Source organism: Sciurus vulgaris, assembly GCF_902686455.1.
Source record: "Sciurus vulgaris genome assembly, chromosome: 15".
Taxonomy (NCBI): Eukaryota; Metazoa; Chordata; class Mammalia; order Rodentia; family Sciuridae; genus Sciurus; species Sciurus vulgaris.
The window spans coordinates 88,777,354-88,800,165 of record NC_136476.1 but is presented as its reverse complement, the minus strand read 5'-3'; the positions used below and the strand labels follow the sequence as shown (position 1 = coordinate 88,800,165).

Genomic DNA, 22,812 nt, shown 5'->3' with positions numbered 1-22,812 from the left:
AAGGGCACCTGCTGGCCCTGGGGGCCATGTCCCGCCTTGCCCATGGTTCCCTGCAGCCTCCCCAGGGGAAGTCTAGAACCTTCTCCAAATTTCACATGCACGCAAGGACCTGAGCTCATGGCCCAACTGGCCTTACCCTGGGGAATGTTTGAGGATTTACACTTAGGGGCCGTGACACGAATGTGTCCCTAAGGTTGGAGTCTTAGCTTCTCCAAAGAGGGGAAACAGGAGGGGAAAGACCTGGGGGTGGGGTTATGGTCCGGTTGGAAACACCTACCACCCCAGTCCAGCGCAGGGGGCAGGCAGCAGCGGATTAAGCAGAACTTCCTGGAGTGACAGCCTGTGCCCAGTCACTCTGCACGAGGGGGACGAGACTGAGCCAGGTCAGCGGGGGCACTGACATTGGGACCTGGGCAGATCTGTGCAAGGACCCTTGGTTGGCATAGGAAAGAGCCAGCTGGCCTGAGAGGGAGCAAAATCAGGCCAGGTCTGCTCTAGGCAGAGGAAGGCGTGGGCTTGGGAGCTCCAGAGAAGAGCAGATCTGTCCCTCACCCTCCTTTTCTGTCCCCTGCTGTCCACCCATCCCCCAGGCTCCTCCCTCTCCATCTGCCCAGAGAGGCACCTGTGCTGCCTTCCCCAGCACCACACCCCACGCCAATCTGCCCCCAGGGAGGCACCCCCTCCTAGAGCAGCCATGCCGCCAGCTGGAGCCGGTGGGGACAGGAGACAAAGTGGGCACAGCGGCCACGGAGAGCGCCTCAACACAGACTATTTGGGGATTGTCTCTATTTTTAGTTTGAAATTGGTCCACCCTCCAGGACTGGGGGAAGGCACAGTCCGCTGGGCCAGGACTCCAGCAGCCAGGGCCCATCACTCACTGGTCACCTTCATCTGCTCGTCCAGAGTTGGATGGGAGCAGACGGCCTGCAAGGTGGTCAGTGGTTCCCAGCTAACCTGTGGCCGCAGGGAGGAGCTGCTTTCTGGACAGCTCTTCAGGACGTTTCAGAAGAACATCAGCTGGTCGGCGTCGATTCCCACTGATGATGTCCATGTGTCATTAGCGCCAATTAGAGGACTGTGGAGGCCAAGTGTTTGGCCTGGGGCACAGGCTGGTGGGAGGGCCACCAGGACAATTGAATTCCCACCAGACAAATGTGATTACCCGTGGGGCCTGGGCCCACCCCCACAGGGGCCGGGGCATAAATGGCCAGGTGGGGCTGGCAAGCTCACCCCAGCCATGCAGGACTCCGGCCGCCAGAGTCGCTGGGCCAGCATCCCCGGCCCCAGTGTGCGGGAGGCGGCCTCCATGTACGGCACAGCGGTGGCCATCTTTCTGGTCATTCTGGTGGCCGCGCTGCAGGGCTCTGCGCCCCCAGAGAGCCCCTTTCCCTACCACATCCCCCTGGACCCAGAGGGGACCCTGGAGCTCTCATGGAACATCAGTTACGTCCAGGAGGTTGTCCACTTCCAGCTCCTGGTGCGGGGGCTCAAGGCTGGGGTCCTGTTCGGGATGTCGGACCGTGGAGAGCTGGAGAACGCTGACCTGGTCGTGCTCTGGACAGACGGGGTCAGCTCCTACTTTGCGGTAGGTCTTCGCTCCCTCCTGGCTTTTGACCACTCCCTCCCCAGCGGCCCCTGGCCTCCTTCCCTGGGCGCTCCCGCTTGATCCAGCAGAGGGCCTCTGAGGCGCTTGGGTGCCCTCTGATCTGGCTGGGCCTGTGGCCCCAGCTCAGGTATTGTGGGGACACTGACGAGTATGAAATGGGGAAGGGATGCTCCCCATGGTCTGTGGCTGCACACCCCACATAAACAAATAATGGGGACAGCCTCCCAAGGGCAGTGGCTGCACCCGGAGGGGCTGCCCACCATGGCCAGCCCCAGGCCGCACTGAGCGCACCCCATGCGCACACTCTGGCCAGGCGCGGCAGATGCTGGCACAGTAGTGCATGCGCACCAGCGTGTGGGGGAACAGGTGCAGGTGATCTCTGCCCCAGGGGAGCCCCCCAAGGCCCGGCTCTGGCTCTTGGAACCATCCCTTCAAAAGTCACCTCCACTCTTGCTTTCAAGGGTGGCAGAAGGGGACACTCCTCCTTCAAACTGGAGTGGCCACAGGGGCCCAAATAGGCTGTAGGGGTCACCAGAGGAAGGGGGGCTGCCAGAGGACGGACTGACCTCTGCAGACGAGCCCAGCTGGCTCCGGGACCTCGGCATGGGTGGGCCACTCTTCCTTCTCCAGGCAGAGCACTTTCTGGGTCTGAGCTGCACAGCCAGCTCCTGCTCTGGCTTCCACAGCGCCTTTGGCAGCTCAGGGGTGGTTGCTGGCTGACCCCTGAGCTGGGCTAGCTCCACCCGCAACCCGGCCCCAGCCCCTCTGCCCCTGCACAGGTGAGGCCAGCTGGAGCCATTTGCTCAGGGAGGAGCTGGGCTGCACAGTGGCCCCAGGTCACAGCCTGCTCTGAGCCACAAGCTCTCTGGAGGAGCAGCAGAGCCTCCCCCAAGTCCGAGAGCACTGCTCCTTGCTGGGGAACAGCGCGGGTGGGCATGTCCCAGCTGCGGGAGCGCCAGGTGACTCCCCTCTCCACCGACCTCAAGCTTAAGTTGCACAACAAATTCCCGTGGAAGCCAAAGGGAGACTTGGTGCCCCTCCTGCCTCAGCGGTTCCAGCCTCTGCCTACCACAGGAGAGATCCTACCCAGCAGTGTCACTGCTGCTTTCCCCAGAGAGAGCTGTAAGGTCCCTCCCTCCTCCCTCCCTCCCTCCTCCCTCCCTTCCTCTTCCCTCCCTCCCTCCCTTCCTTCCTTCCTCCCTTCCTTCCTCCCTTCCTCCCTTCTTCCCTCCCTCCTTCCTCCTCCCTCCTTCCTCCCTTCCTCCCTTCCTCTCAAGGAAATGAAGAAACATGTTATAGCCCTGGGTGTGGAATTTAAAAGAAACAACCAAACTCCTTCTGGCAGAGGGCCGGTGGTCTTCTTGAATCCAGAGAGAGGCCTGCTCCAGAGAGAGGTTCTCCCCAGGTGCACTGCTGTCCCCTGCTCTGGCCTGGAGCCCATGGTGTGTCCCCCGAGCCTGGGGCCCAGGGCAGGGGAAGCAATGGGGGGAGGGAAGATGGGGCCAGTGACCCAGGTTCTAGGAGCTGTCCTGGGAAAGGGCAACCTGACTCCTTCCTCCCTGGGCCTCAGTCCACCTGCTCCAGGCCAAGCTGTGCCTTGCGTGAGGTTCAAGATGCCTCAGCCGCAGTATTTAAGGTGGCATCTGCTCTCAGGCTCACTTGAGTGGAAGGCAGGCACCCGGAATGAGTGCCACCTTAAAGGCCCCACCCGGTCCCTCTCCTTCTCCCCATCGCACTGGACTTTCTTTTCCTAAGACGCTCCCCTCCTAGAGGAGTGGGAGACCCTGGTGATGTGCCCCATGGGAAGCCTCAGGCACTTTCTTAACAATACAGATTCCTGGGTCTCACCCCAAGGCCCAGGAACCTGAGTCTCAGGCAGCAGGACTTGGGTAGCATTTGATAGCCCCAGTTCAGGGCCATAGAAAGAGTAGGTGGCAGTGGGGCTCAGCCCCAATGTCCCCAAACAGAAGCAGACTTAGAAAGTGGTTGTGAGGACCAGGGTTGTGCCTACGTGGCAGACTCACGCTTGCCTAGCATGCATGAAGCTCTGGGTGTGACCTACAAAGGAAAGAAAGTGGGTGAGGTACCTCACGGAGTGGGGAGTGGGCACAGCGGCTCCCAGCCCTGCTAGTGTGCCCCTCGGATCTGCCAGGGAAGGCAGCTGGCTGCTCTCTGCCCAGCGGGTCAGCTCCTTCCCGATCAGCCCTGAACTGGTTTCTGCAGGATGCCTGGAGTGACCAGAAGGGGCAGATCCACCTGGATGCCCAGCAGGACTACCAGCTGCTGCAGGCAGAGCGGACCCCTGACGGCCTGTCCCTGCTCTTCAAGAGACCCTTTGGCACCTGTGACCCCCAGGACTACCTCATTGAGGTAGGGAGGCCCTGGCCCGAGGCTACCTGGGCCACACCTGCACCCCGGCTCAGGCTGCCAGCTCTGCCTCCTGGGAGTCTGGGCCTGGGCTATTGCGCACTGCAGAAAGCCAGCAGAGGGGCCAGCAGCCCCTGGGCAGGTCAGGGCTGTGCGGGGGGTCCTGCTCTGCTGGCAGCTCCAGAGCCCCCAAAGAAGCAGCTCTTTGGGGACAGGTTTTGGGGACACGCTTTCTAGACATGGGTCTTGCCACAGACTCTCAAACTGGGATGAGATCTTGCACCTGGGGTGTCTCTCTGGCCCATCCACTCAAGTAGATTCTAGAAAGCCCCTCTCTGCTGACAACTTGCTGTAGATCCAGGCAGGTCCCTTTCTCCTCTGGACCTCTGTTTGCCCATGCACAAAAGAGATGGGGACAGCATGATCCTGGACACGTAAGACCTGAGGGCAGAGAGTCGAGGGCCAGAAGGCAGAGCTCAGATACTATGCATGCCTCCCGCTGCTGCTGCTCCAAGGGCCCCCGTCAGGTAAAAACAATCCTCCGAGCCCCTGACGATGAGACCCTTTTGACTTGCTAGGCCACTTTGCTGTCCACCGTCTTGTGAAACCCTTCGGGATGGCAGGGGAGTGGCTGGCATTGGTGCCTGGTCTCAACGTACAGAGGTAGCTAAGTGATAATGTGGAGCGGCTTTGTGCCATTGAAGGAGAAGTTCCTTGCAGTTCCTGGGGAAGGGGCCACTGCATCATGCTGGACAGTGAGGGGAGCATCGGTCTTGGTGATGAGCCAGAGCAGGATCAAGAGATCTGGGCAAGGGCAGGCTGGACTGGAAGCAGCACAGGCTGTTTTAGTCAGCTTTCATGCTGCTGTGACCCAAAGGCCTGATGAGAACAGTTGGGGGAGGGAAGGGTTAGCTGGAGGCTCCCAGTTTCAGAGGTCTCAGTCCATGGGTAGCTGGCTCCATTCCTTGGGCTCCAGGTGAGGCAGGACATCGTGGCAGAAGTATGTGGCAGGGGAAGGCAGGTCAAGACATGTTCACCAAGAAGCAGAGAGAGACAGGGACAACTCAACTTGTCCGCTCAACAAGGACAACCTATAAATCCCAAAGGCGGGCCCCCAGTGACCTGCCTCCTGCAGCCCCACCCTGTGGGCCCACAATCACCTGTTTCAGAGGAGTTATGTTCTGCCTGGGTTGAGGCTCTCCAGCCACCAAGCTTCCTTGCATTGCCTCCCACTTGAGCTTTTTGGAGGACACCTCATATCTAAACCATAATATTCTGCCCTTGGCCCCCAAAAGCTCATGCCTGTCTCACAATGCAAAATGCATTTAGTCCATTTCAAGAGTTCCCCCATAGTTTTAAGAGTTTTAGTATCGCCCCAAAGTCCAAGTCCAAAGTCTGAGACTCAAGGCAAGCTTTCAGTATGAGCTCCTGTAAAAATCAAAGGCAAGTTACACGTATCCATATAAAGGCACAGGGTGAGATTTCCACTCCAGCAGGGAGAAACAGGGGCATCCGGAGGAGGGACGGGACAAAGCAAGACTGAGACCAGCTGGGCAAACAAGTCCTGTAGCTCCACGCCTCCAGCAGTGGCCTTGCCTCCTGCGGCTCCCCACCCCCGGCTGTGCGGAAGGCAGGCACCTTCTCTGTTGCCTTGTCTGCTGATCCCTGCAGTGCTCCTCGGCAGACGCCCCACGCCTCTGGCCTCAGTCCCCTCACCTGGCAGACCTCGAGCTGTTGTCTTCTTAGATTCTGTATTTGTCTATTTGCACGCATTAATTAAGCAGGGGACAAAGGAACAGTCTGAGTCGCTCTCCCGAGTGTAGGTAGAAGGCATTTAGAAGGGCAGGCTCCATTTGGTGCATGGCACAGGCAGGAGGTTCTGGGGTGGCCCGACCAGGCTGTCACTGCCTCGAAGGACCCCCAGTTGCAGAGCCCAGAGTGAATCATGCCAGCTGGTAAGTGTGGCTGGGCAGGAAACTGGGGGCACTCAGTGGGCAATCAACTGAGCCCTGTCTGGGCTGCAGGATGGCACCGTCCACCTGGTCTATGGGATCCTGGAGGAGCCGTTCCAGTCACTGGAGGCCATCAACACCTCGGGCCTGCAGACAGGGCTGCAGCGGGCACAGCTTCTGAAGGCTGAAGTGCCCACCCCAGCAGTGCCCTCGGACACAGACACCATGGAGATCCGTGCCCCTGATGTCCTGATCCCTGCCCAGGAGACCACGTACTGGTGCTACATCACCGAGCTGCCCCGGGACTTCTCCCGGCACCACATCATCATGGTACGTGGGGCCAGCCCCTCCACCTCACACGGGCCTCAGCGGTCCCTGGCCTGTGCTGTGTACTGCTGAGCCAGTGCCTCTCAGTGCCGAGGCTGGTGGCAGTAGTTGTCTTCTGTCACCTGTCACCTGTCACCTGCTCGTCCCCCACTCCCTGGGCCTCTGAGTGCCTGGAACCAATAAATCAGGTCCTTGATTTCTGCATCTGCCCTTTGGACTGGAGCTACTGTCCATCTCTGTCTGTGTGCCAGGCCAACTCCCCCTCATGACTAAGTACTCAGAACTCAGTACTCCACAAAGGGTTCAGCAAAGTCAGGACAACGGGAACCAGAATGGACCAATTGCCTGTTTGGGGGTGGCTAGGGACGTTATCACTGTGGTCCCCAACCTTGTGTATCGCTCCTGTTTCTGCTGGAGGAAATGCAGCTGGAAAGGAGTGTCCAGTCTCATGCAAGGAGTGGCCGGCTGTGCTGTTGTCCTGGGTGCGGAGCTCCTCTGGGGACCCCTGGACTGCCAGTGGAGCAGCAGGGCCAGCATCTTGCCGCTCCTGAAGCCGGCTCTCTCTGCCCCCCGTCAGGAAGCGGTTCATGTGGGGTCCCGCGTTCTTCCCTCAGGCTCTGGACATGGTCCTGGGTGTTTTCCCGTCCATCCCTCCCATTCCCAGCGGGCAGTGGAGGCCTGTGGAGGGCAGCCACCACCCCAGCGGGCAGGAGAGCAGGTTGGGCGGTGTAGGGGCCCGGCGGGCTCAGAGCAGCCTGTCCCCCTGCAGTACGAGCCGGTCATCACGGAGGGCAACGAGCCCTGTGCACCACATGGAGGTCTTCCAGTGCGCAGCGCGCTTTGAGAGCTTCCCCCACTTCAACGGGCCCTGCGACTCCAAGATGAAGCCTGAGCGTCTCAACTTCTGCCGCCACGTGCTGGCCGCCTGGGCCCTGGGCGCCAAGGTGAGGGTCCATCCAGCCCAGCGGCCCGGGGCTCCCTGCGCCAGGGCCCCAACTCCCTGCACCTCGGGTTTCCCAATGGCACTGGCAGAGTGAGACCCCAAGAAGGGGCTGCTCAGGGTGCCCCTGAGGCCACCGGGCAGTGTGAGCCCCAGAGCAGCCCCCGTCCTTGGGCTGGGAAGCTCCCTCCAGGCCTCCGTACTCTTACATGGAAACCAAAGCGCTCTGTGAGCATGGGGCGGGACCTTGCTTGCCCACTGGGATGGGGTGGGCACAGTGTGACCCCAGGAGGCAAGGCATGGGTCTCTCCAGATCGGTGGGAATGTCCCCGTAGAGCGTCAATGGCAGGAGGCAAGTGTCACTCTAATCTAGGGCCCCGCCCATGCCACCACTCAGCTCGGACCCCAGTGTGGGGGCCTCCTCCCTCTGACTGTCCCCTCCCCACCCACAGGCGTTCTACTACCCTGAGGAAGCTGGCCTTGCGTTTGGGGGGCCCGGGGTCCTCCAGGTTTCCTCCGCCTGGAGTTCACTACCACAACCCCGCTGCAGATCCAAGGTAGGGGCGTGAGGGTGTCTGCAGGCCTGCTCCGCCCTCCAGGAGTGCCGGGCTGGCCAGCGCGGCCACGGAGCGGCTCAGCATGGGCAACACGCTCAGCAAGGCACCCGCCCCAAGGACCCCTGGCGGCGTGGCTGTGGCTACACACGCAGCCTTGCCTCAGGCCCTCTGCCCTCCAGATGGCACTGGGCCAGGGACCAAGGCCAGGGAGGTGTCTTCATCCCCACTGTGCCGATGAGGAAACCGAGGACCCAAGGTGCAGGGACCAGGGGCCAGGAGGTCTGGCCGTGCCCCAGCCTGGAGGCTGGCCTGGTTCCAAGGCTGCCTCCTGAAGACGGGTCACTGGGATGCCAGTGAGGGCCAGCTGAGCCCACAGAGACCCCTCTCCTTCCTGCACAGAGCCAGCCAGAGCAGGAGGCTATTTGGGTGTCAGCACCTGCCCAGCCTTCAGGGCCAGCAGGGAGAGGCAGGAGCAGGGCCCTGGGGTCGACCTTGAGTCGAGTTGGCCTCAGAACCTTCAGCCACCCCTCGTCCCTGACTGCCACTGTTACTGGGGTCTTGCTGGCACCCACAGACTGTGGCCCTGGCCTCTCTAGAACAGTCTGGGCCAAGATGGGGCACCTGGGCATGGCAAGGTGACAGGCCACCCCAGGCCACCAATGACCCCCTGCCAGACCCCCGATGCCCCCTCTGTCAGCCTGATGACTGGGGGGCGCACCGCCTCCAGGGCTGTGCTTGGGGTAGGGTCCTGGTCCTCTGGGGCCTTTCTGACTGTTCTTCCCTGTGCTTCTTCTCGAAACGCAGTGTGTGGGAGCGAGTGTCCATGTGCACACACCAGGGAGGGCCGGGGGGCTTGCTGGAGGCCTCCCCAATTGCCGTGAGCAGGGTGAGGGGGTGCCAAGCCTGGGGTTCTTTCCTGGCCCAGCTGGCAGACTTGATCAGCAGTGTGCGGCGGCTGTGTGGGGGCAGGGCTCGGCCTAGGCGTGCGCCTCAGCACCTCTACAATACTGAAGACAAGTGCCTGTGGCCCCTGGGGTAGGCCAGGTGGGATGCACATCCCCCAGCTCACGGTGGACCAGAGAAGGGAGGGGGACCCGCCATGGTCATCCCCGCCAGGCAGGGACAGTGCAGGATCGAGTTCTTTGCCAGCTCGCTTCCTTCCGTGGCTTCGGATAGCAGCTCACGTTGTCCAGATTGGCTCAGAGGTGCCTGGGCCAGAACCACGCCCATTTGCCCCCTTCCTGTTCCCCACCTGGTCCACGCTAGGAGGAGCAGAGGATGCGTTCTAACTCCATCAGTGTTTGGAGGGCCTGTCGTGCATGAGGGCCTGTTTCAGAGCCGAGCCTCGGGGTCAGCAGGACACCCTCAAGGAGCTTCTGGGAGGAGACACGACCAGCTCGCACACACGCACGCACGCTCACACACCTGCGAGGCACAGGCCCAGTGCAAAGACACCCAGGAGGACGAGGTCCACGTGTGGGTGTGGCTTTGAGGTGTTCTACATGGGTCTTGCTTTATGGGGAGAATCTCCACAAGGGAAGCTGCCAAGTGCTTCATTCCAGAGAGGGAAGGCTCTGCTCATTGACAGGGAGACTGGTGAACAGAGAGCATGCCCGAGGAACACAGGCATCCAGCTGGCTGCAGTGTGGTGGGCAGAGCTGGGGAAAGAGGGTGGGATTTGCCTGATCGCCCTGTGCCTGAAGGTGGAGCCCCCAGAGTCGGTCTCTAGGATGGGAATACCATTAACACCGAGTCAGAAACTGAACATCTCTCCTCCTCTCTGTTGTGCTGGCGCCTTCCACCATATGTAGTGCCTCTCCCTCTCTCCCCATCCCTTTCTCTCTGAATGACACTTATTTTTATTTGTGCAAGTGAGGAACAGAAATAGCCTGGTAGATAAGGGCTGTGAGGCTGGGGAACATCCATGGCCCGACACTCCCAGCTGGATGCGGCTGGGGGCTGTGCACGGTCAAAGCCGCCGGTGGCTGTCTTCTCAGTGCACACGCAGGCTTTCTGCCACCCCTGGAGTTATCTACAGCGCGCACAGAGGAGCACACGCGGCTCAGGCCTTAGCATGATACAGGATTTATTGCTCATTTAAAACCTGAAAGCAAATGGATTTTCAGAAACTCCTTAAGCATCAGGGAAGTCTGTCTCTTCCTGATTATCTGGTTGTATTTATGGATCCTTTGCCAAACATAAGGATGTTCCTGTCACCCTATAAGTCTTGAGATGGGCTGCTTTTTCTATAAATATCAAAATCCCACAATTATCTCATTATTTAATCCCCATCTGAATTTAAACTAGTTCCTTCCCTTTGATGTGATCAGCGCAGCTGCAGTTTGGCTTGGGGTATGCGTGGGAGGGAAGAAGACAGCAGAGGGGTGGCCTCGGCTTCACCTGCCCCCGCAGCCAGCCCTGGGCTCTGGTCCCAGCCCAGCCAGGATCTTCCATGCAGGCTCTGTCCTGTTTCCTTGTGTGGACGTGGGACAATGACTCACACCAAGGAACAGGATTGTGTCCACAGGGACTGGTCCTGGGAGGCAGTGGCCCTACACCACTCTGTCCTGGTTCCTTTTGTCCAGAAGCACGTCCAGGAACAGCATTGGAACAAGGGACCAGCAGAAGGCTGAGAAGGGGAGGCCACAGGCTGCCCAAGGCTGCCCCGGGGCTGATGCTGGCCACCAGGCTGAGGCTGTCCCAAGCTGCTTCTGGCCTGTTGGTCCCTCCCTGACTGGAACTTCCAGCATGGCTCTTCACTGGATGCTCAGGAGACATGTCCCTGACACAGCACCCCATCCGTGTCGCCTCCCTTTCCCCACACGGAGGGGCACAAGCCCCAGGCAGCGTGGCCTCTCCTGCCCACCTCTATTCCTAGCGAGTGTCCAGGGCCGCTGTGTGGCCAGCTCCCACGCAGCCGAGAGCGAGGCCCGTCACTGACCGCCTCGCCAGCACGGTGCCTCCGGAGGGGGAGTGTGGGCCCTGGAGGACACGTGCCTGTGGCTGCTCCTGTGGGTCCAGCATCCGCGGGCCCCTGCCCACCAGCTCCTGTGGTGGCTGGGACACCTTTCCAGGGAGCCCAGGGACTCGCCAGCCCTCAGGCTGCAGGAGGACCCGCAAGTGCAAGCAATCCAATCTAGAGACTCAGCGCCTCCAGGACGGGCAGAAGCACCGGGTCTCCTTTGGAAGAGGCCCTGGAGCGTGAGCTGAGGCCCAGAGGGAGCACAGAGCCCTGTTGACCCAGAGAGGCTGGAACTGGGCACGGCCCGCCCGGCCCAGGCTCCTGCTCCAGACACCCTCAGCCAGCAGGAGACAGGTGGCCCTCGCACTCACGCCGACCCGGGCCTGCCCAGGCTGCCCCCGGCAGCCCCACTGCCCACCTGTCGCCTGCCTGCGGCGTTTGGACAGCGCTGTAGGAATGCCAGCTCAGTATACATGGGTGTCACACGTGTGCGCTGGCCTGCTTCTCGGACCCCTGGGTCCACAGGAGTGGGAACGAAAGCCTGGCAGGGGCAGCAGACAAGGGGTGATGGCTCCGCCTCCTGAGGGCGGCTGAGGTCCGGGGGCAGTGTGTGCGCAGCTGCCGAGGCCTCTACCCGCGTGTCCTCTTCTCCAGGCCGGCGCGACTCCTCTGGCATCCGCCTGTACTACACTCCCACGCTGCGGCGCTTTGACGCCGGGATCATGGAGCTGGGCCTGGTGTACACGCCTGTGATGGCCATCCCCCCGCAGGAGACCACCTTCGTCCTGACCGGCTACTGCAGCGGATAGTGCACCCAACTGGTGAGCAGCAATGGGCCTGCCCCCAGGGTGCCAGGGAGGGCTTCCAGGGAGGGAGGTTCCCAGACCCCAAGCTGAGGCTGTCCATGCGTTGGCGCCTCCTCTCCAGTGCTAACGGGGCTCAGTCGGCCCATGCCCGGGTGCCTGACTTCCATGAGCTGCCCTTTGAAATAAGCTTTCCTTCCATGAGGAGGCCCACAGGAGCTCAGCACTAGGAAAGCAGGCCATGTCCTGAGGACAGGCTCTCTGCAGCCCTTCCAGCTCCTGGTGCCCTCCTGGACTTTCTCCTGCATTTTTCCTCATGCCCTAGAGGCCACGGGAATGTAGTCTTGTTTTGCCTTTAAAAAAACATACTGATCCCAGTGGCTCAGGAGGCTGGGACAGGAGGATCAAGAGTTCAAAGCCAGCCTCAGCAATTGAGCGAGGCTCCAAGCAACTTAGCAAGACCCTGTCCCAAAATAAAGAATAAAAAGTTTGGGGCCATGGTTCAGTGGTTAAGCACCCCTGGTTGGTTCAATCCAGAAAGAAAAGCAAAGAAACCCACCATGTTGAGAAGTTATGGTAATTTACAGATTGACTACCTGGTCCTGGGACTTGCCTTTCAGCCTCTGGCTGAGGCTTCTTCGGAACTTAACCAGAGTTGGACTGGGAGGCAGCCTGGTACCACGGGTGCCTTGCATGGGGCCCTGGGAGTGCCCAGCACAGGCCTGCTGCAGTGGGGGCAGGCACTCCTGCAGCCGGGCCCAGGTTCCTGGCCTGCCTCCTCGGGGCTGGCCCTGTTGGACTGAGCCTGGTGTCTGGGCTGGGGGCTCCTCACCCCAGAGATGCTGCCAGGGAGCCCTGGGCACGGGGAAAGGTCTGGTTGGGGGTTTAGACCCACCCGGCTGTCAGAACGCACCTGGGAGAGGCCACGCAGGTTGTCGATGCCTCGAATGTCTTCCCGGCCACGTGGGCGGAGGCCAGCGTCCCCCGGCACTCGCAGCTGAGGCCCGGCCTGCCCTCGTGGCTGCTGCTCTTCTTTCCCCAAGGCTGTGCTCCCGGCCTGGAAGGGCTTCCCTGCGTCCTTGTCACCCCTGTTTTCTGGGGCTCTCTGGATGATGGGTGTCACTTCATAGTCTGCCGTAAACATTGCAGACATGTTCTCATGGACCCTGCTTCCTGGTGACCAGCAGGGTCCATTTCACAAAGGAGGAGACTGAACCCGCGGAGGCTGGGGAGGCCCGCAGCCGCGTGAGGTGGAAAAGGCAGGTCTGTGACACGTGCTGAGCCCCTTCCCACTGGTCTCCTCGCTTCGGGCTGAGGACCAGGCTATGCCCCTCGCGGGGTGCCAGGTCCCTGAGCCTGGCCAGCTGTCTCCACGCTGCAGAGGCTCACGGGCTGCGCTCAGGCCCTGGATCAGTGGGGTGAGGCGCTGTCACGCGCTGTCACGCGCCAGTCACGCGTGTCCCCCAGGCCCCGGGGTGGCATTCCCTCAGATCTCTCTAAAAGGCCCTTGGACCTGGGGTGGGCGTCACCTCCTCAGGGTTCACTGGGCAGAAGTGACCTTCAGTCTTGCCCAGTGTGGAGGGCGGCGGTCCCTTTGACCCCTCGGCCCCAGAGATGGCAGCCCAGCCTCAGGAAGGCGGACCTGCCAGCCGTGTCCACTGGGAGGGGCCAGCTTCCTGCTCTTCCCCTCGTAACAACAGGCTCTCTGGGAAAATCTCGTCTCTGTAGATGATTCCCTGGAGCCTGGTCCATGGAGCGCTCTGTCCAGTCTCTCCAGGGTGGACTCTGAGGGCCATGAGCCTGTACCTAAGCCTGTGGTCCAGACACCCGTAGCCTAGCAGACAAGCCAGGAAAGGTGTCCAGTTGGGACTGTCATTCCCAGAAAGCCCGTTCCTTCCTGCACCTGGCATAGGCCGTAGCTCTAGCCAGTAGACAGCGTCAGGAGGCCCAAGGGTCACTGCGAGCCCAGGAGCCCCTCATTGTCCCCAGTGTGGCCTTGAGGGTCCCCAGAGCTCACGGCACAGTAAGCAGACAAGTTGTCACTGATGAGAAGGGCGGGGACCGTGGCCAGTGGCAGCAAGACCGATGACCAACCTAGGACAGACGCCGTGGAAGCCTCAGGAAGCCGAGAGCACCGTCCCCTTCCCCAGTAGGACCGCTGGCCACCCTGACTGCCCCTCCCGCCCCGCAGGCCCTGCCTCCCTCGGGGATTCACATCTTCGCCTCTCAGCTCCACACACATCTGACAGGGAGGAAGGTGGTCACCGTGCTGGCCCGGGGCGGCCGGGAGAAGGAGGTTGTGAACAGGGACAATCACTACAGCCCCCACTTCCAGGTAGGCCCCCGCCTAGGCCGCTCTGATGCCCGCCTTCCATGGCCTCGGGGAGGCACCATGCGGAGGCGTCTGGGCCATCGCCCCAAGATGTCCACCTGGGGTGGCCTCAGCAGTGGGTCCTGCCAGCCCACGAGACTCAGGCAGGACAGCTCCTTACATGGCATCATCTTGCACCGCTGCCTCTGGTCCCAGCTGCATCCCTGCTAACCACAGCCCACACTTAGCCAGTCTTGGTGGCCCCAGGGAGGCCAGGGCAGAGCTGACTCCCGAGGGTCCTGGAAACCGACCTTGGGGGGAGGAGAACAGGTGACCAGGGGAGGCCCAGGCCCTCTGATGTCCCCCTTATTCCCCGTGCCAGGAGATCCGCATGTTGAAGAAGGTGGTGTCTGTCCACCCGGTGAGTGCCCGGTGGGGTGGGTGCTTTCCCTGGAGTGGGGGCGGGGGGACAGATGGCAGTGGAGAAGGGAACCCCAGAGCAGGACAGAGGGCTGGGGGTAGCACCAGACCAGGGCCCCTCTGTGGGATTCACGTGCTGCGTGTAGGGCACCAGAAGGGGACACTGAGGGCAGGTGGGATGGTGTCCTCCAGCCTGCTCAGCGGAACCCCAGGTCCAGAGCCTTCAAGCAGAGGCAAGGGCATTGAGGGAGCACCCCTGGAAATCCCCAAGGGAAGCCCAGGCCCAGCGGGAATGTGGGCTGTGACATGTCCAACCAACACGCACGCCACTGGGCCAGGCCCTGCCCATGGCCCACGGCCCGAGTGCTGGCACCCACGGGGCACTCGGGTTGCACCCCAGGGGGCAGACTCATGGTGGATGTCCTCGTGGTGGACTTGGGCGGCATACCGACTCACCCAGGACGGCGCTCCTCCCGGGAGGTGCTGACCTGTCCCTGGCCTGTTCCAGGGGGACGTGCTCATCACTTCTTGCACATACAACACGGAAGACAGGAAGCTGGCCACTGTGGTGAGTCTGTGCCCCTCTGGCTGCCCTCCAGGGGCAGGTGGGGCTGGGATGCCTGCTCAGGCTTCCCCACACGTTCCCCCAGGCCAGTCCCAACTCCTCACTGGAGGGTGGGCTGCTGGAGGGCAGTGGGTGTCACTCCTTCCCTCCACCATTCAGCTGGCCACTCTCAGTCTGGTCCCCAGGCCTGTGGCTTCGGCAGCCCCGGGGAGTTTGCTGGCAGGGTGAACCTCGGGCTGCACCAGCCCCTTTGAGCAGGGAACGTGGTGCTGACGCCAGCTCTCTGTCCTTCACAAGCTCCACTGGCCACTCTGCTGCCGGCTCCAGCCTGAGAGCACCACAGAGGCCATGTATAGGCACCTGTGTGCCCAGCACTGGGCTGGCGTGGGAAGGAGCTGGGAGTCCCTGTGGGGCCAAGTCCACCAGGGGACCAAGCCGTGGCAGCTTTACGGAGAGATGGGAAAGCAGAGAGGTGCCCCGGGAGCCGAGGCCACAGAAGCCTCACCACCAAAGTGCATCCCACGGGGCCCAGGAGGGGAGCTGGCCGGAGGAGAGGGGCGAGGGCCTCAGCAGCAGGCAGCGTGCCAGCCAAGATGGGTCGGAAGGTGCTGGCAGAGGGGTTGGGCACACGGATGGGGGCTCGGGCGGCGTGGGTGCCAGAGGACGGCAGGGCTGGGACCGCCCAAGGAGGGGCACCGCTGGGAAGGACCCCCTCGAGGCCAGTGGGTGCAGGTGACACAGGAGACTGCGGTGGGAGCACAGCCTCTGCTGGGGCAGCCCAGCTTTGTCACGGCAGCACCCAGGGCTCATCTGTGACTCGCGAGCTTCCGGGTGGACCAGGCCCGGCTGGCGCCCCGCCCAGCACCTGCGCCCTGGGACTCTGCTGTGCATCCTGGTGCAGCAAAGTGCATCCTGCCCACCTCTGTGGGGCCTTGACTGTCGGTCGCGTTGTCTTTGATGGCTCCCTGGAGTGTGGAACTGTGATCCCCAGGCACACAGCTCACTCCTTTAAGGCCTGTGGTTCAGTGGCTTTCAGTTCAGCCCTGACACCCGCACCCGCCCACAAGCGGCGTGAGCGACTCTCCAGGCGGGGAGAGACCCAGCCCCGAGCCGCCACCTGCAGGCCCCCAGCCCTGGCGCCTCTGTCTGCCTTTGCCTCTGGTCTGGACAGGTCCTGTGAACGGGCCTGGTGTCCAGCAGAGTTTCCAGGTCCATCCGTGGCGTGCAGGGATCCCGCACAGCCGGCTTTGCCGTGGCACGTGGCCTGGTGCGCTCGCAGGTGGCTGACTGATGGCCACTCCACGTCCTCCTCAGTGTCACAGCCATTCCAAGCAGGAGTCGGCACCACTCAGGGGGCCACGGGGCTCAGAGAGCGACGACGAAGACGGTCCTCCGAGGTCTCGAGCTGCGAGCCTGCGCCCGGTCTACCCCTGGGGCGTTGAGGCTGCGATGCTCGTCAACCCACCTGCTCCTTCTGGGTCTGGGTGACAACTTCTCTGTGTCCGTGGCCACCCTTGGGGGCCAGGAGATCTGCAGGCCCCTGGCTTGGAGGCAGCCGCCTGCTCTGGGACAGGCCTCAGCTCCTAACTTCGGCAGCGGGCGTGGCTCCTCCCCCAGAACTGTCCACCCTGCTGAGCCTGGCGGGACCCTGAGCTGCCAGCCAGCAGGCACGGCGAGGGCTGCCCCAACAGGGGCCGACTGTCTTGCGCCAGGCAGCCTCGCCTCACGTGCTCTAGGCTGGGAGCTCTTTCTGCGATGAACAGTGAGTGTCCAGAGGCAGAACCTTGCAGGTGGGGGCCAGGCCTCTGGAGGCCATGTGAGGCCTCTGGCTACTGTCAGAATCAAGCTGCAGGGGTGACCGATGGACAGTGGCTGTTGGCAGTGTGAAGGGTGGCCTTCCTTGCTGTCCTCGCCAGAGACCCCAGCGACAGCTCTGGCTGCCATTCAACTGCAGGGACTTTGAAGCCAGCACAGGACTGCCCCTCATCCTCCCAGAGACCCAGGATCTGCAGCCATGAGCGGGCACAGCAGTAGCCGGGGCAGCCCTGCCCTTTCACATGCGCACCGCTGCCACGAGTGTGTGTTGAGGCGGGGCCTGTTGGTCCCTGCCCCTGCCACGGCAGGGAGTCCTTGGGGCGGGGACCTTGCCCCCGGCTCCATGGGGTGGGAGCGCTGCGCACACCGTGCTGCCAGCAGGTGCAGACACTGGGGCACGTGCTCATGGGACCCTGGTGGCCGCATCTCAGGTGACAGTGGCTGACGGGCTCCCGTGACTTGCAGGGTGGCTTTGGGATCCTGGAGGAGATGTGTGTCAACTACGCGCACTACTACCCCCAGACCCAGCTGGAGCTGTGCAAGAGCGCGGTGGACCCCGGCTTCCTGCAGAAGTACTTCCACCTGGTGAACAGGCGAGTGCCCAGCTGCGCCCCCAGGACCGCGATGGGGACCCCTGGCCTGTGGGCTTGGATGAGGAAGGGACCAGGCTGAGTCCCTGCAGCAGAGTCCCCAGGCAGGCCAGGATCAGCCCCGCCAGTGGGGAAGGGCCAGGACGCTGGGCTGGGGAACGGGTGGCATGCAGCCCCCGGGGGCCTCGCCTGTGCCTGCCGGGCTCCCCAGACATCCGCGCACTGTCCCCGCAGGTTCACCAGCGAGGACATCTGCACCTGCCAGCAGGCCACGGTCCCACAGCAATTTGCCTCCGTGCCCTGGAACTCCTTCAGCCGCCAGGTGCTCAGGGCGCTGTACGGCTGGGCCCCCATTGCCATGCACTGCAACAAGTCCTCCGCTGTGCGCTTCCAGGTGAGCAGCCCGCCCTCCTGCCCCTGCCCAGCGGTGGCCCAAAGGACCCCAGACAGCTGCCATGAAGCACCACGGGGTGACTGGAGGACAGGACCAGGGGACAGGCCAGACAAATGGCAGGAGATGGCAGCCCGGCCAGGAGGGCAGGGCAACCCCCAGAGGCGGCTTGGTGCTGGGGTGCGAAGCCGCCGGCGCCAGTCGCCTCCCGAGCCTCAGATACGGGACACAGCCCTGGGGCACCCCACGGGGCAGCTCAGAGGAAGAGGGGTTGGCGGTGAGGACAGAGGCGACTGGGACGGGCCAGGGAGGAGCCCGCCAGCCTCCAGCCTCACCAGCCCTGCTTCCTCGCAGGGGGAGTGGGATCTGCAGCCGCTGCCCCAGATCGTCTCCACCCTGAAAGAGCCCACCCCGCACTGCCCCACCCGTGGGGCCCAGAGCCCCACCAGCCCCATGGTGGTCACCATTGGCCACGGCAGAGGCTGAGAGGGGCCCGGCTCTCCAACCCACCTCGGAGCGTCCCGTGGATCGACTCTGCAGCCCCTTGCTTGAAGACCCCAGGGCACACCCAGTGCAGTGCCGGGTGCCCGGGCGCAGGGGTTGGACGGAGACTGGGCCCCACCTGAGACCCTGGACCACAGCAGCCTCCTCCCCTGAGATGCCTGCACGGCCTAGAGGCTCCTTGTCGACCTGCCCTGGACTGGGCATACGTCCACCCCCTGCTGACCCAGTGTCAGGATCCGCCCTGCCTGCCTCCCGGGACAGCCCCTGCGCCCCCGTGGCCCCCGCCCCACCGTCCTCGCAGGCGGTTGGTGTCTGTGTACTGCGTCAGTGTACTGCGTCAGCGCTACTAAACATCTCCCTGCAGAGCAGCTCCTGTGTCCCAGTGGGTGGCTTCCCTGCCAACGGCAGGACAGCAGGACAGGCATTAGCTCGTTAGGGGTTTGCGCGGGGAAATTGCTCCATTGTAGAGTAAATAGACATTTCCACCCACCCAAAGGGAAGGCCCAACAACCGTCTCACCCCCGAAGGCGAGGCAGCACCGGAGCCAGAATCTGGGTGCCCGCCCCTTGGGGAACGGAACCAGACCTGCCAAGAGCCTGCTTCCACCACTCAGTGAGACTCCAGGGGCCATGTCACCTGCCTGACCCTGACCCTCGGTCTCCTCGTCTGTAAACTGGAGCAACCGCGTGCTGGTTGATGGGAGAATGAGCTCCGCCCAGGGATCACTGGCTGGATGGGGACACGGGGCCCCAAGGCTTCCACCCCTGTCTGGAGCCGGGCATGTCCTCGGGGGCGAGGGGCAGCTGGCCTCAGGCCTGTCTGGTTCAGTGTCCGCTCTGCGCGGCTTCACATTTGAGGTCAAGCTCAACTCCTTGAAGGCTCTGTTCAGTCAGCTCAGCAAAACGCGGCCGGCCTCCGGGGCGGGGGTGATGTATGGCCAGGGCCTCCACAGGCAGCAGCGCAGCGGCCGCCTGCCCTTGGCGCAGCACTCCATTACAGGGCGCTGGCACCTCCGGATGGCTGTGTGTAAATCACAGCTCCTGGCGGCCAAGAGTCAGGGGCCGAGGTCACTGCAAAACGCCAGGCCCAGCAGCACTGGGGAGCCGCCCAGCCAGTCATCACACAGCTGGTGACAGGTGGGGCACGGCTCCCCGCAGGGCTGGCTTCAGAGCTCTGGTGAAGGGACACTCCAGCCAAAAAGGTCACTGGCCCTCCAAGTCCCAAGAGCCCTGCGAGGGACGCAGAGAAGGGCCTGGCTCTGCCCCACGTCCCAGAGGACTGCAGGCGTGATTCGCCTGGCTCCAGAACCTCCGACACTCGGACACCTGGGACACACAGGCCCCTCCTCCCCCACTCAGCCCGCCACGCTTCCCCGGGGGCGTGTGGGCCAGCGCCAGGTACCCATGCCTGGTTAGGAGCTGCTCTGCCTGCTCACCAGCTCCACCCAGGCTGCTCCGCCTGCTCCCCTGGCAGATGAGGAAACCATCTCCTGAATTATTGGAAAGGGCCCAGCTGAGTCCAGCGGCCCATGTTCCCATCTTACCTCTGCTGTGTAGCCCTAGGTCCATTGCTTTCCCTCTCTAGGTTGGGTCTCCCATGGAGCCCCGCCTACTAGGGCAATACGGTGTGTCCGTTGGGAAGCGCCAAAGCACCAGAGTGCTCTGTGCACACCCCAGCCCGGTGTTGAGAGCCCCGGTGGCAGGCATGGTGTCCCCAGACTGCAGCCGGGGCAGGCATGCCTGCCTGAGCAGGTCCCCGGAGGCCGTGTCACCTGGCAGCCGCCTGCCGGGTAGCCACTGAAGCTTCATTCCCTGTCGATCAAATGGCAGAGCGGGACCCAAGATGCGTCCTTGGGCTCCTGCTTCAGGACAGCAGCGACTGTGGTCCCCGCCGTGCACGGGACAGGTAGCCGCCCAGGAGGGTTCTAGAGGAGTCGACCCAGGCTAGCCGAGCTCCAGGGGTGCCAGGCCCCACCAGGGCCTCCCAACCAGGCCCCTTCAGGCCCCTGAGCAGGCCCAGCCACGGACCCCTGAAATACCCCACAGGCTTCCAGGTGCCTGTGCAGATGCGCAGCTGATGGGCTCCTGAGCCCCCAACCCTCAACAGCCCCTGAGTCCCTGGCGGCCCTCATCCCTCCCCGAAGCTGAGTGGGAGAATCTGAGCCCCAGGGTGCTGGGCGCCCACCTCTGCCTGCTCCCTCAGGCTCAAGCTGGGGAGGGCCTGCCCCCAGACACATGAGCAGTGAGGTCACATAGCAGGTCAGACCCCAGGGCCTTTGCACGTGACAGACCTGCTGCCACCACTGCCACAGCCTCTCCTTTGCCAGAGGATTTCCCTGCCACTCTGTCAGCTGTGCTGGAGGAGGTGGCCCTGTGCTAGCCCTGCCCCTGAGGAGTCTGGGACGCACTGGGGGGGAGGCAGCTGGAAGTGACCTGTACACTCTGCTTCCGAGGTTTCCGTCCCAACAGGGGAGTCGGGCACCTCACTCCTGCCAGCGGCTTGTCCCCCTGGACACAAGCGTCTTGCTTGGGGACAGGGAGCTGGACGAGGACAGCCAGACTGGAGCCAGCAGGAGGGCTGAGCAGGAAGAGGTCTGCCCCTGCCTCCAGGGCGGCAAAGCCTGCCCAGGAGCCTCCAAGCTAGAGTGCTGGACGCCCAGGTGGGCCGAGGGAGGGTGGGAGACCCTGCCCCTCCTCCTCAGTTCAAGCACCTTCAAAACAACAGTCCTGAGACTCCTGGCGGGCGGGGCTCAGCCACGTAAGGGTCGTGATGCCGTTTCCCCAGAAAGTCTTTAAAAAGTAGATTCCAGATGAGGCTGGTGCTAAGGAAGGCTGAGCCTCGGAGCCCACTCGGAGGGAGGGGGCATGGGTCCCTGCAGTCCACCAGAGTGGCACCTGGGGGCCATGACACCGCAGGGACCCTCTGGATGGAGTGGGTGAGCTTGGGAGGAGATTCTTGATGGCCGCCCTCCAGCAGCCACCCAGAGCCCTTGAGGAGGGCTGGGACCCTCTCGGTAAGGAGGCAGAACAGGGGGAGGCCCAGGAAGGTGTTTTCAGCTGCAGCCCAGGGGAGACACGCTGGACTGGACCCGCTCCCACCTCCCTCATCCTGGGCCCTCTCCCAAGGACAGGCAGGAGAGGGAGGGGGGCCTGGCCGCACCGCAGGCCCTGGGAAGCAGGCCGAGCCACCTGCGCCGCTGATTCTCCTCTCCCCTCTGGCTCCTGGCCCCAGGAGGCCTGGGAGGCTGCAGTGTTCCTTCCTCCCGGATGGCGGGAGAGCAGAGGCCCACCGTGCTCTCACCCACGGCCCCTCCCCGACCCAGGGGACCAAACTGGCTTTTCAGGAGGCCACACCCACACGTCCTCCTGTGGCTTCACTTTTAAGAGCATGGCCCGTCTGGACTCAGTGTGTGGGGAAGGCAGAGGCCCTGCGCAGGACGGCCTGCTCCCCGGCCTGTGCTGCCGGGGTGGTGGACCCAGCTCTGCAGTGCCCTGAGCGTCGGCCCCGCCCTATCACAGGCACACCCTGGGACCACGCCCGAACCGGTCGTGGGTGCCGCAAAAGCCTGCTGATCTGAACCAGGGCGCTAGGCAGAGCAGGGGGACCAGGCGCGTGGAGGGAAGCCTCAGACGCCGCCCTGGGCTGAAGAGGCAGGTGGCTCCTGACACGCGGCTGGCATGGGCGAGGGGCAGGGGAGTTGCCCATATCATGCACGGTGTGGGTGGGGCGTGGGCAGGACCAGGGCCAGGGTGAGCAGGAAGGCAAGGGGGGGGAAAGGCCCTCGTCCACGGCAGCTGGACAAGGGCCCTGGAAGCGAGGAGTCTGGCAGCTCCTACTCAGCCTGGACCTGTTGTGATGACTGCATGGCTGAGTCTGCCCTTCTGGACAGGTGAGGGGGGACAGATGTGAGACCACATGTCACAGGCCACCCTGTCTCGGGCGGGGACCCTGAGCAGCTTCCCACCCGCAGAAATGGGAGGTCAAGGCAAGGAAGTTTTCCAAGTCCCCTCTTGTTCCCAATCTGAGAGGCAACATCCTGCGTAATGGCCTGGCCTCGGGACCAGCACACATCTCTGCTGTCCATCCAGTGTCTGTGGCAGACACTGCTAATCGAACGCTGCTCCTCCCTCTGCCCTGATCCCGCCCCCTGTAGCCAAGTGCTCTGCTGCCCACTGCGGGTCAGTCCAGCTTGGAACAGGTGGAGCTGACTCGCCTCCCGTCCACCAGGCTCACCACGTTTTACTCTGCACTCCTAGGACACCCCTGGGCCGATAAAGCAATGGTCCCCAAGCCCGACACCCAACACAACCCTTTGGGCAGTGAGCACTGGACAGGCCTCTTGGTCGCTCTCTCCATTCCTGGTTTGGGGATTTTATCAGGCCAGAGCTGGGCTGAGGATAGGAAAGGCCCACGTCTGGCGGGGGTCCAGGGTCTTGGGACACAGGAATCAGTGATGGTGGGCGAGGGTGGCAGGTGTCAGTCCTATGCAGCTGTGGCCTTGTCCTGCGGCCCCTCAGTAGATCCCCTTCACCCTCTTGTTGTCAGGGTCAAAAGGAGATTTCAGGTGGACCTGGGCAGTGTAGGTGACCCCCATCCTCTCCAGAGCATAGTGTCCACTCTTCACAAAGTCCAGTGAGACCTAGGAGCAAGGGACCAAGGTCACTCCCATGTTAGGCGTGGCACAGGGTTTGCACAAACCCGC

At 62.9% G+C, this 22,812-nt stretch overlaps 2 protein-coding genes across 4 annotated transcripts in view; one reads left to right on the top strand and one right to left on the bottom strand.

The window, feature by feature from the left end:
* Positions 1 to 959: 959 nt before the first annotated feature.
* Positions 960 to 19,491, top strand: DBH (dopamine beta-hydroxylase). The gene is given in 15 exon segments (XM_079111939.1): positions 960 to 1,585; positions 3,830 to 3,976; positions 5,998 to 6,255; positions 7,022 to 7,053; positions 7,055 to 7,196; positions 7,645 to 7,689; positions 7,692 to 7,749; positions 11,366 to 11,517; positions 11,521 to 11,532; positions 13,706 to 13,849; positions 14,208 to 14,246; positions 14,754 to 14,813; positions 17,091 to 17,218; positions 17,450 to 17,609; positions 17,961 to 19,491. Coding segments are annotated over 15 exon segments (1,857 nt in total). The 5' UTR covers positions 960 to 1,237; the 3' UTR covers positions 18,093 to 19,491.
* Positions 19,492 to 22,447: 2,956 nt separating this feature from the next.
* The window catches only part of SARDH (sarcosine dehydrogenase), a 54,975-nt gene continuing 54,610 nt past the window's right edge, over positions 22,448 to 22,812 (bottom strand). For all 3 annotated transcript variants that reach the window (XR_013759449.1, XM_079111892.1, XM_079111891.1), the window contains one exon: positions 22,448 to 22,749. Coding sequence is in view for 2 of the 3 variants with exons in the window: in XM_079111892.1 (XP_078968018.1) it covers positions 22,624 to 22,749 (126 nt within the window). In the remaining variant the exon portion in view is untranslated. The remainder of the gene's footprint in view (positions 22,750 to 22,812) is intronic.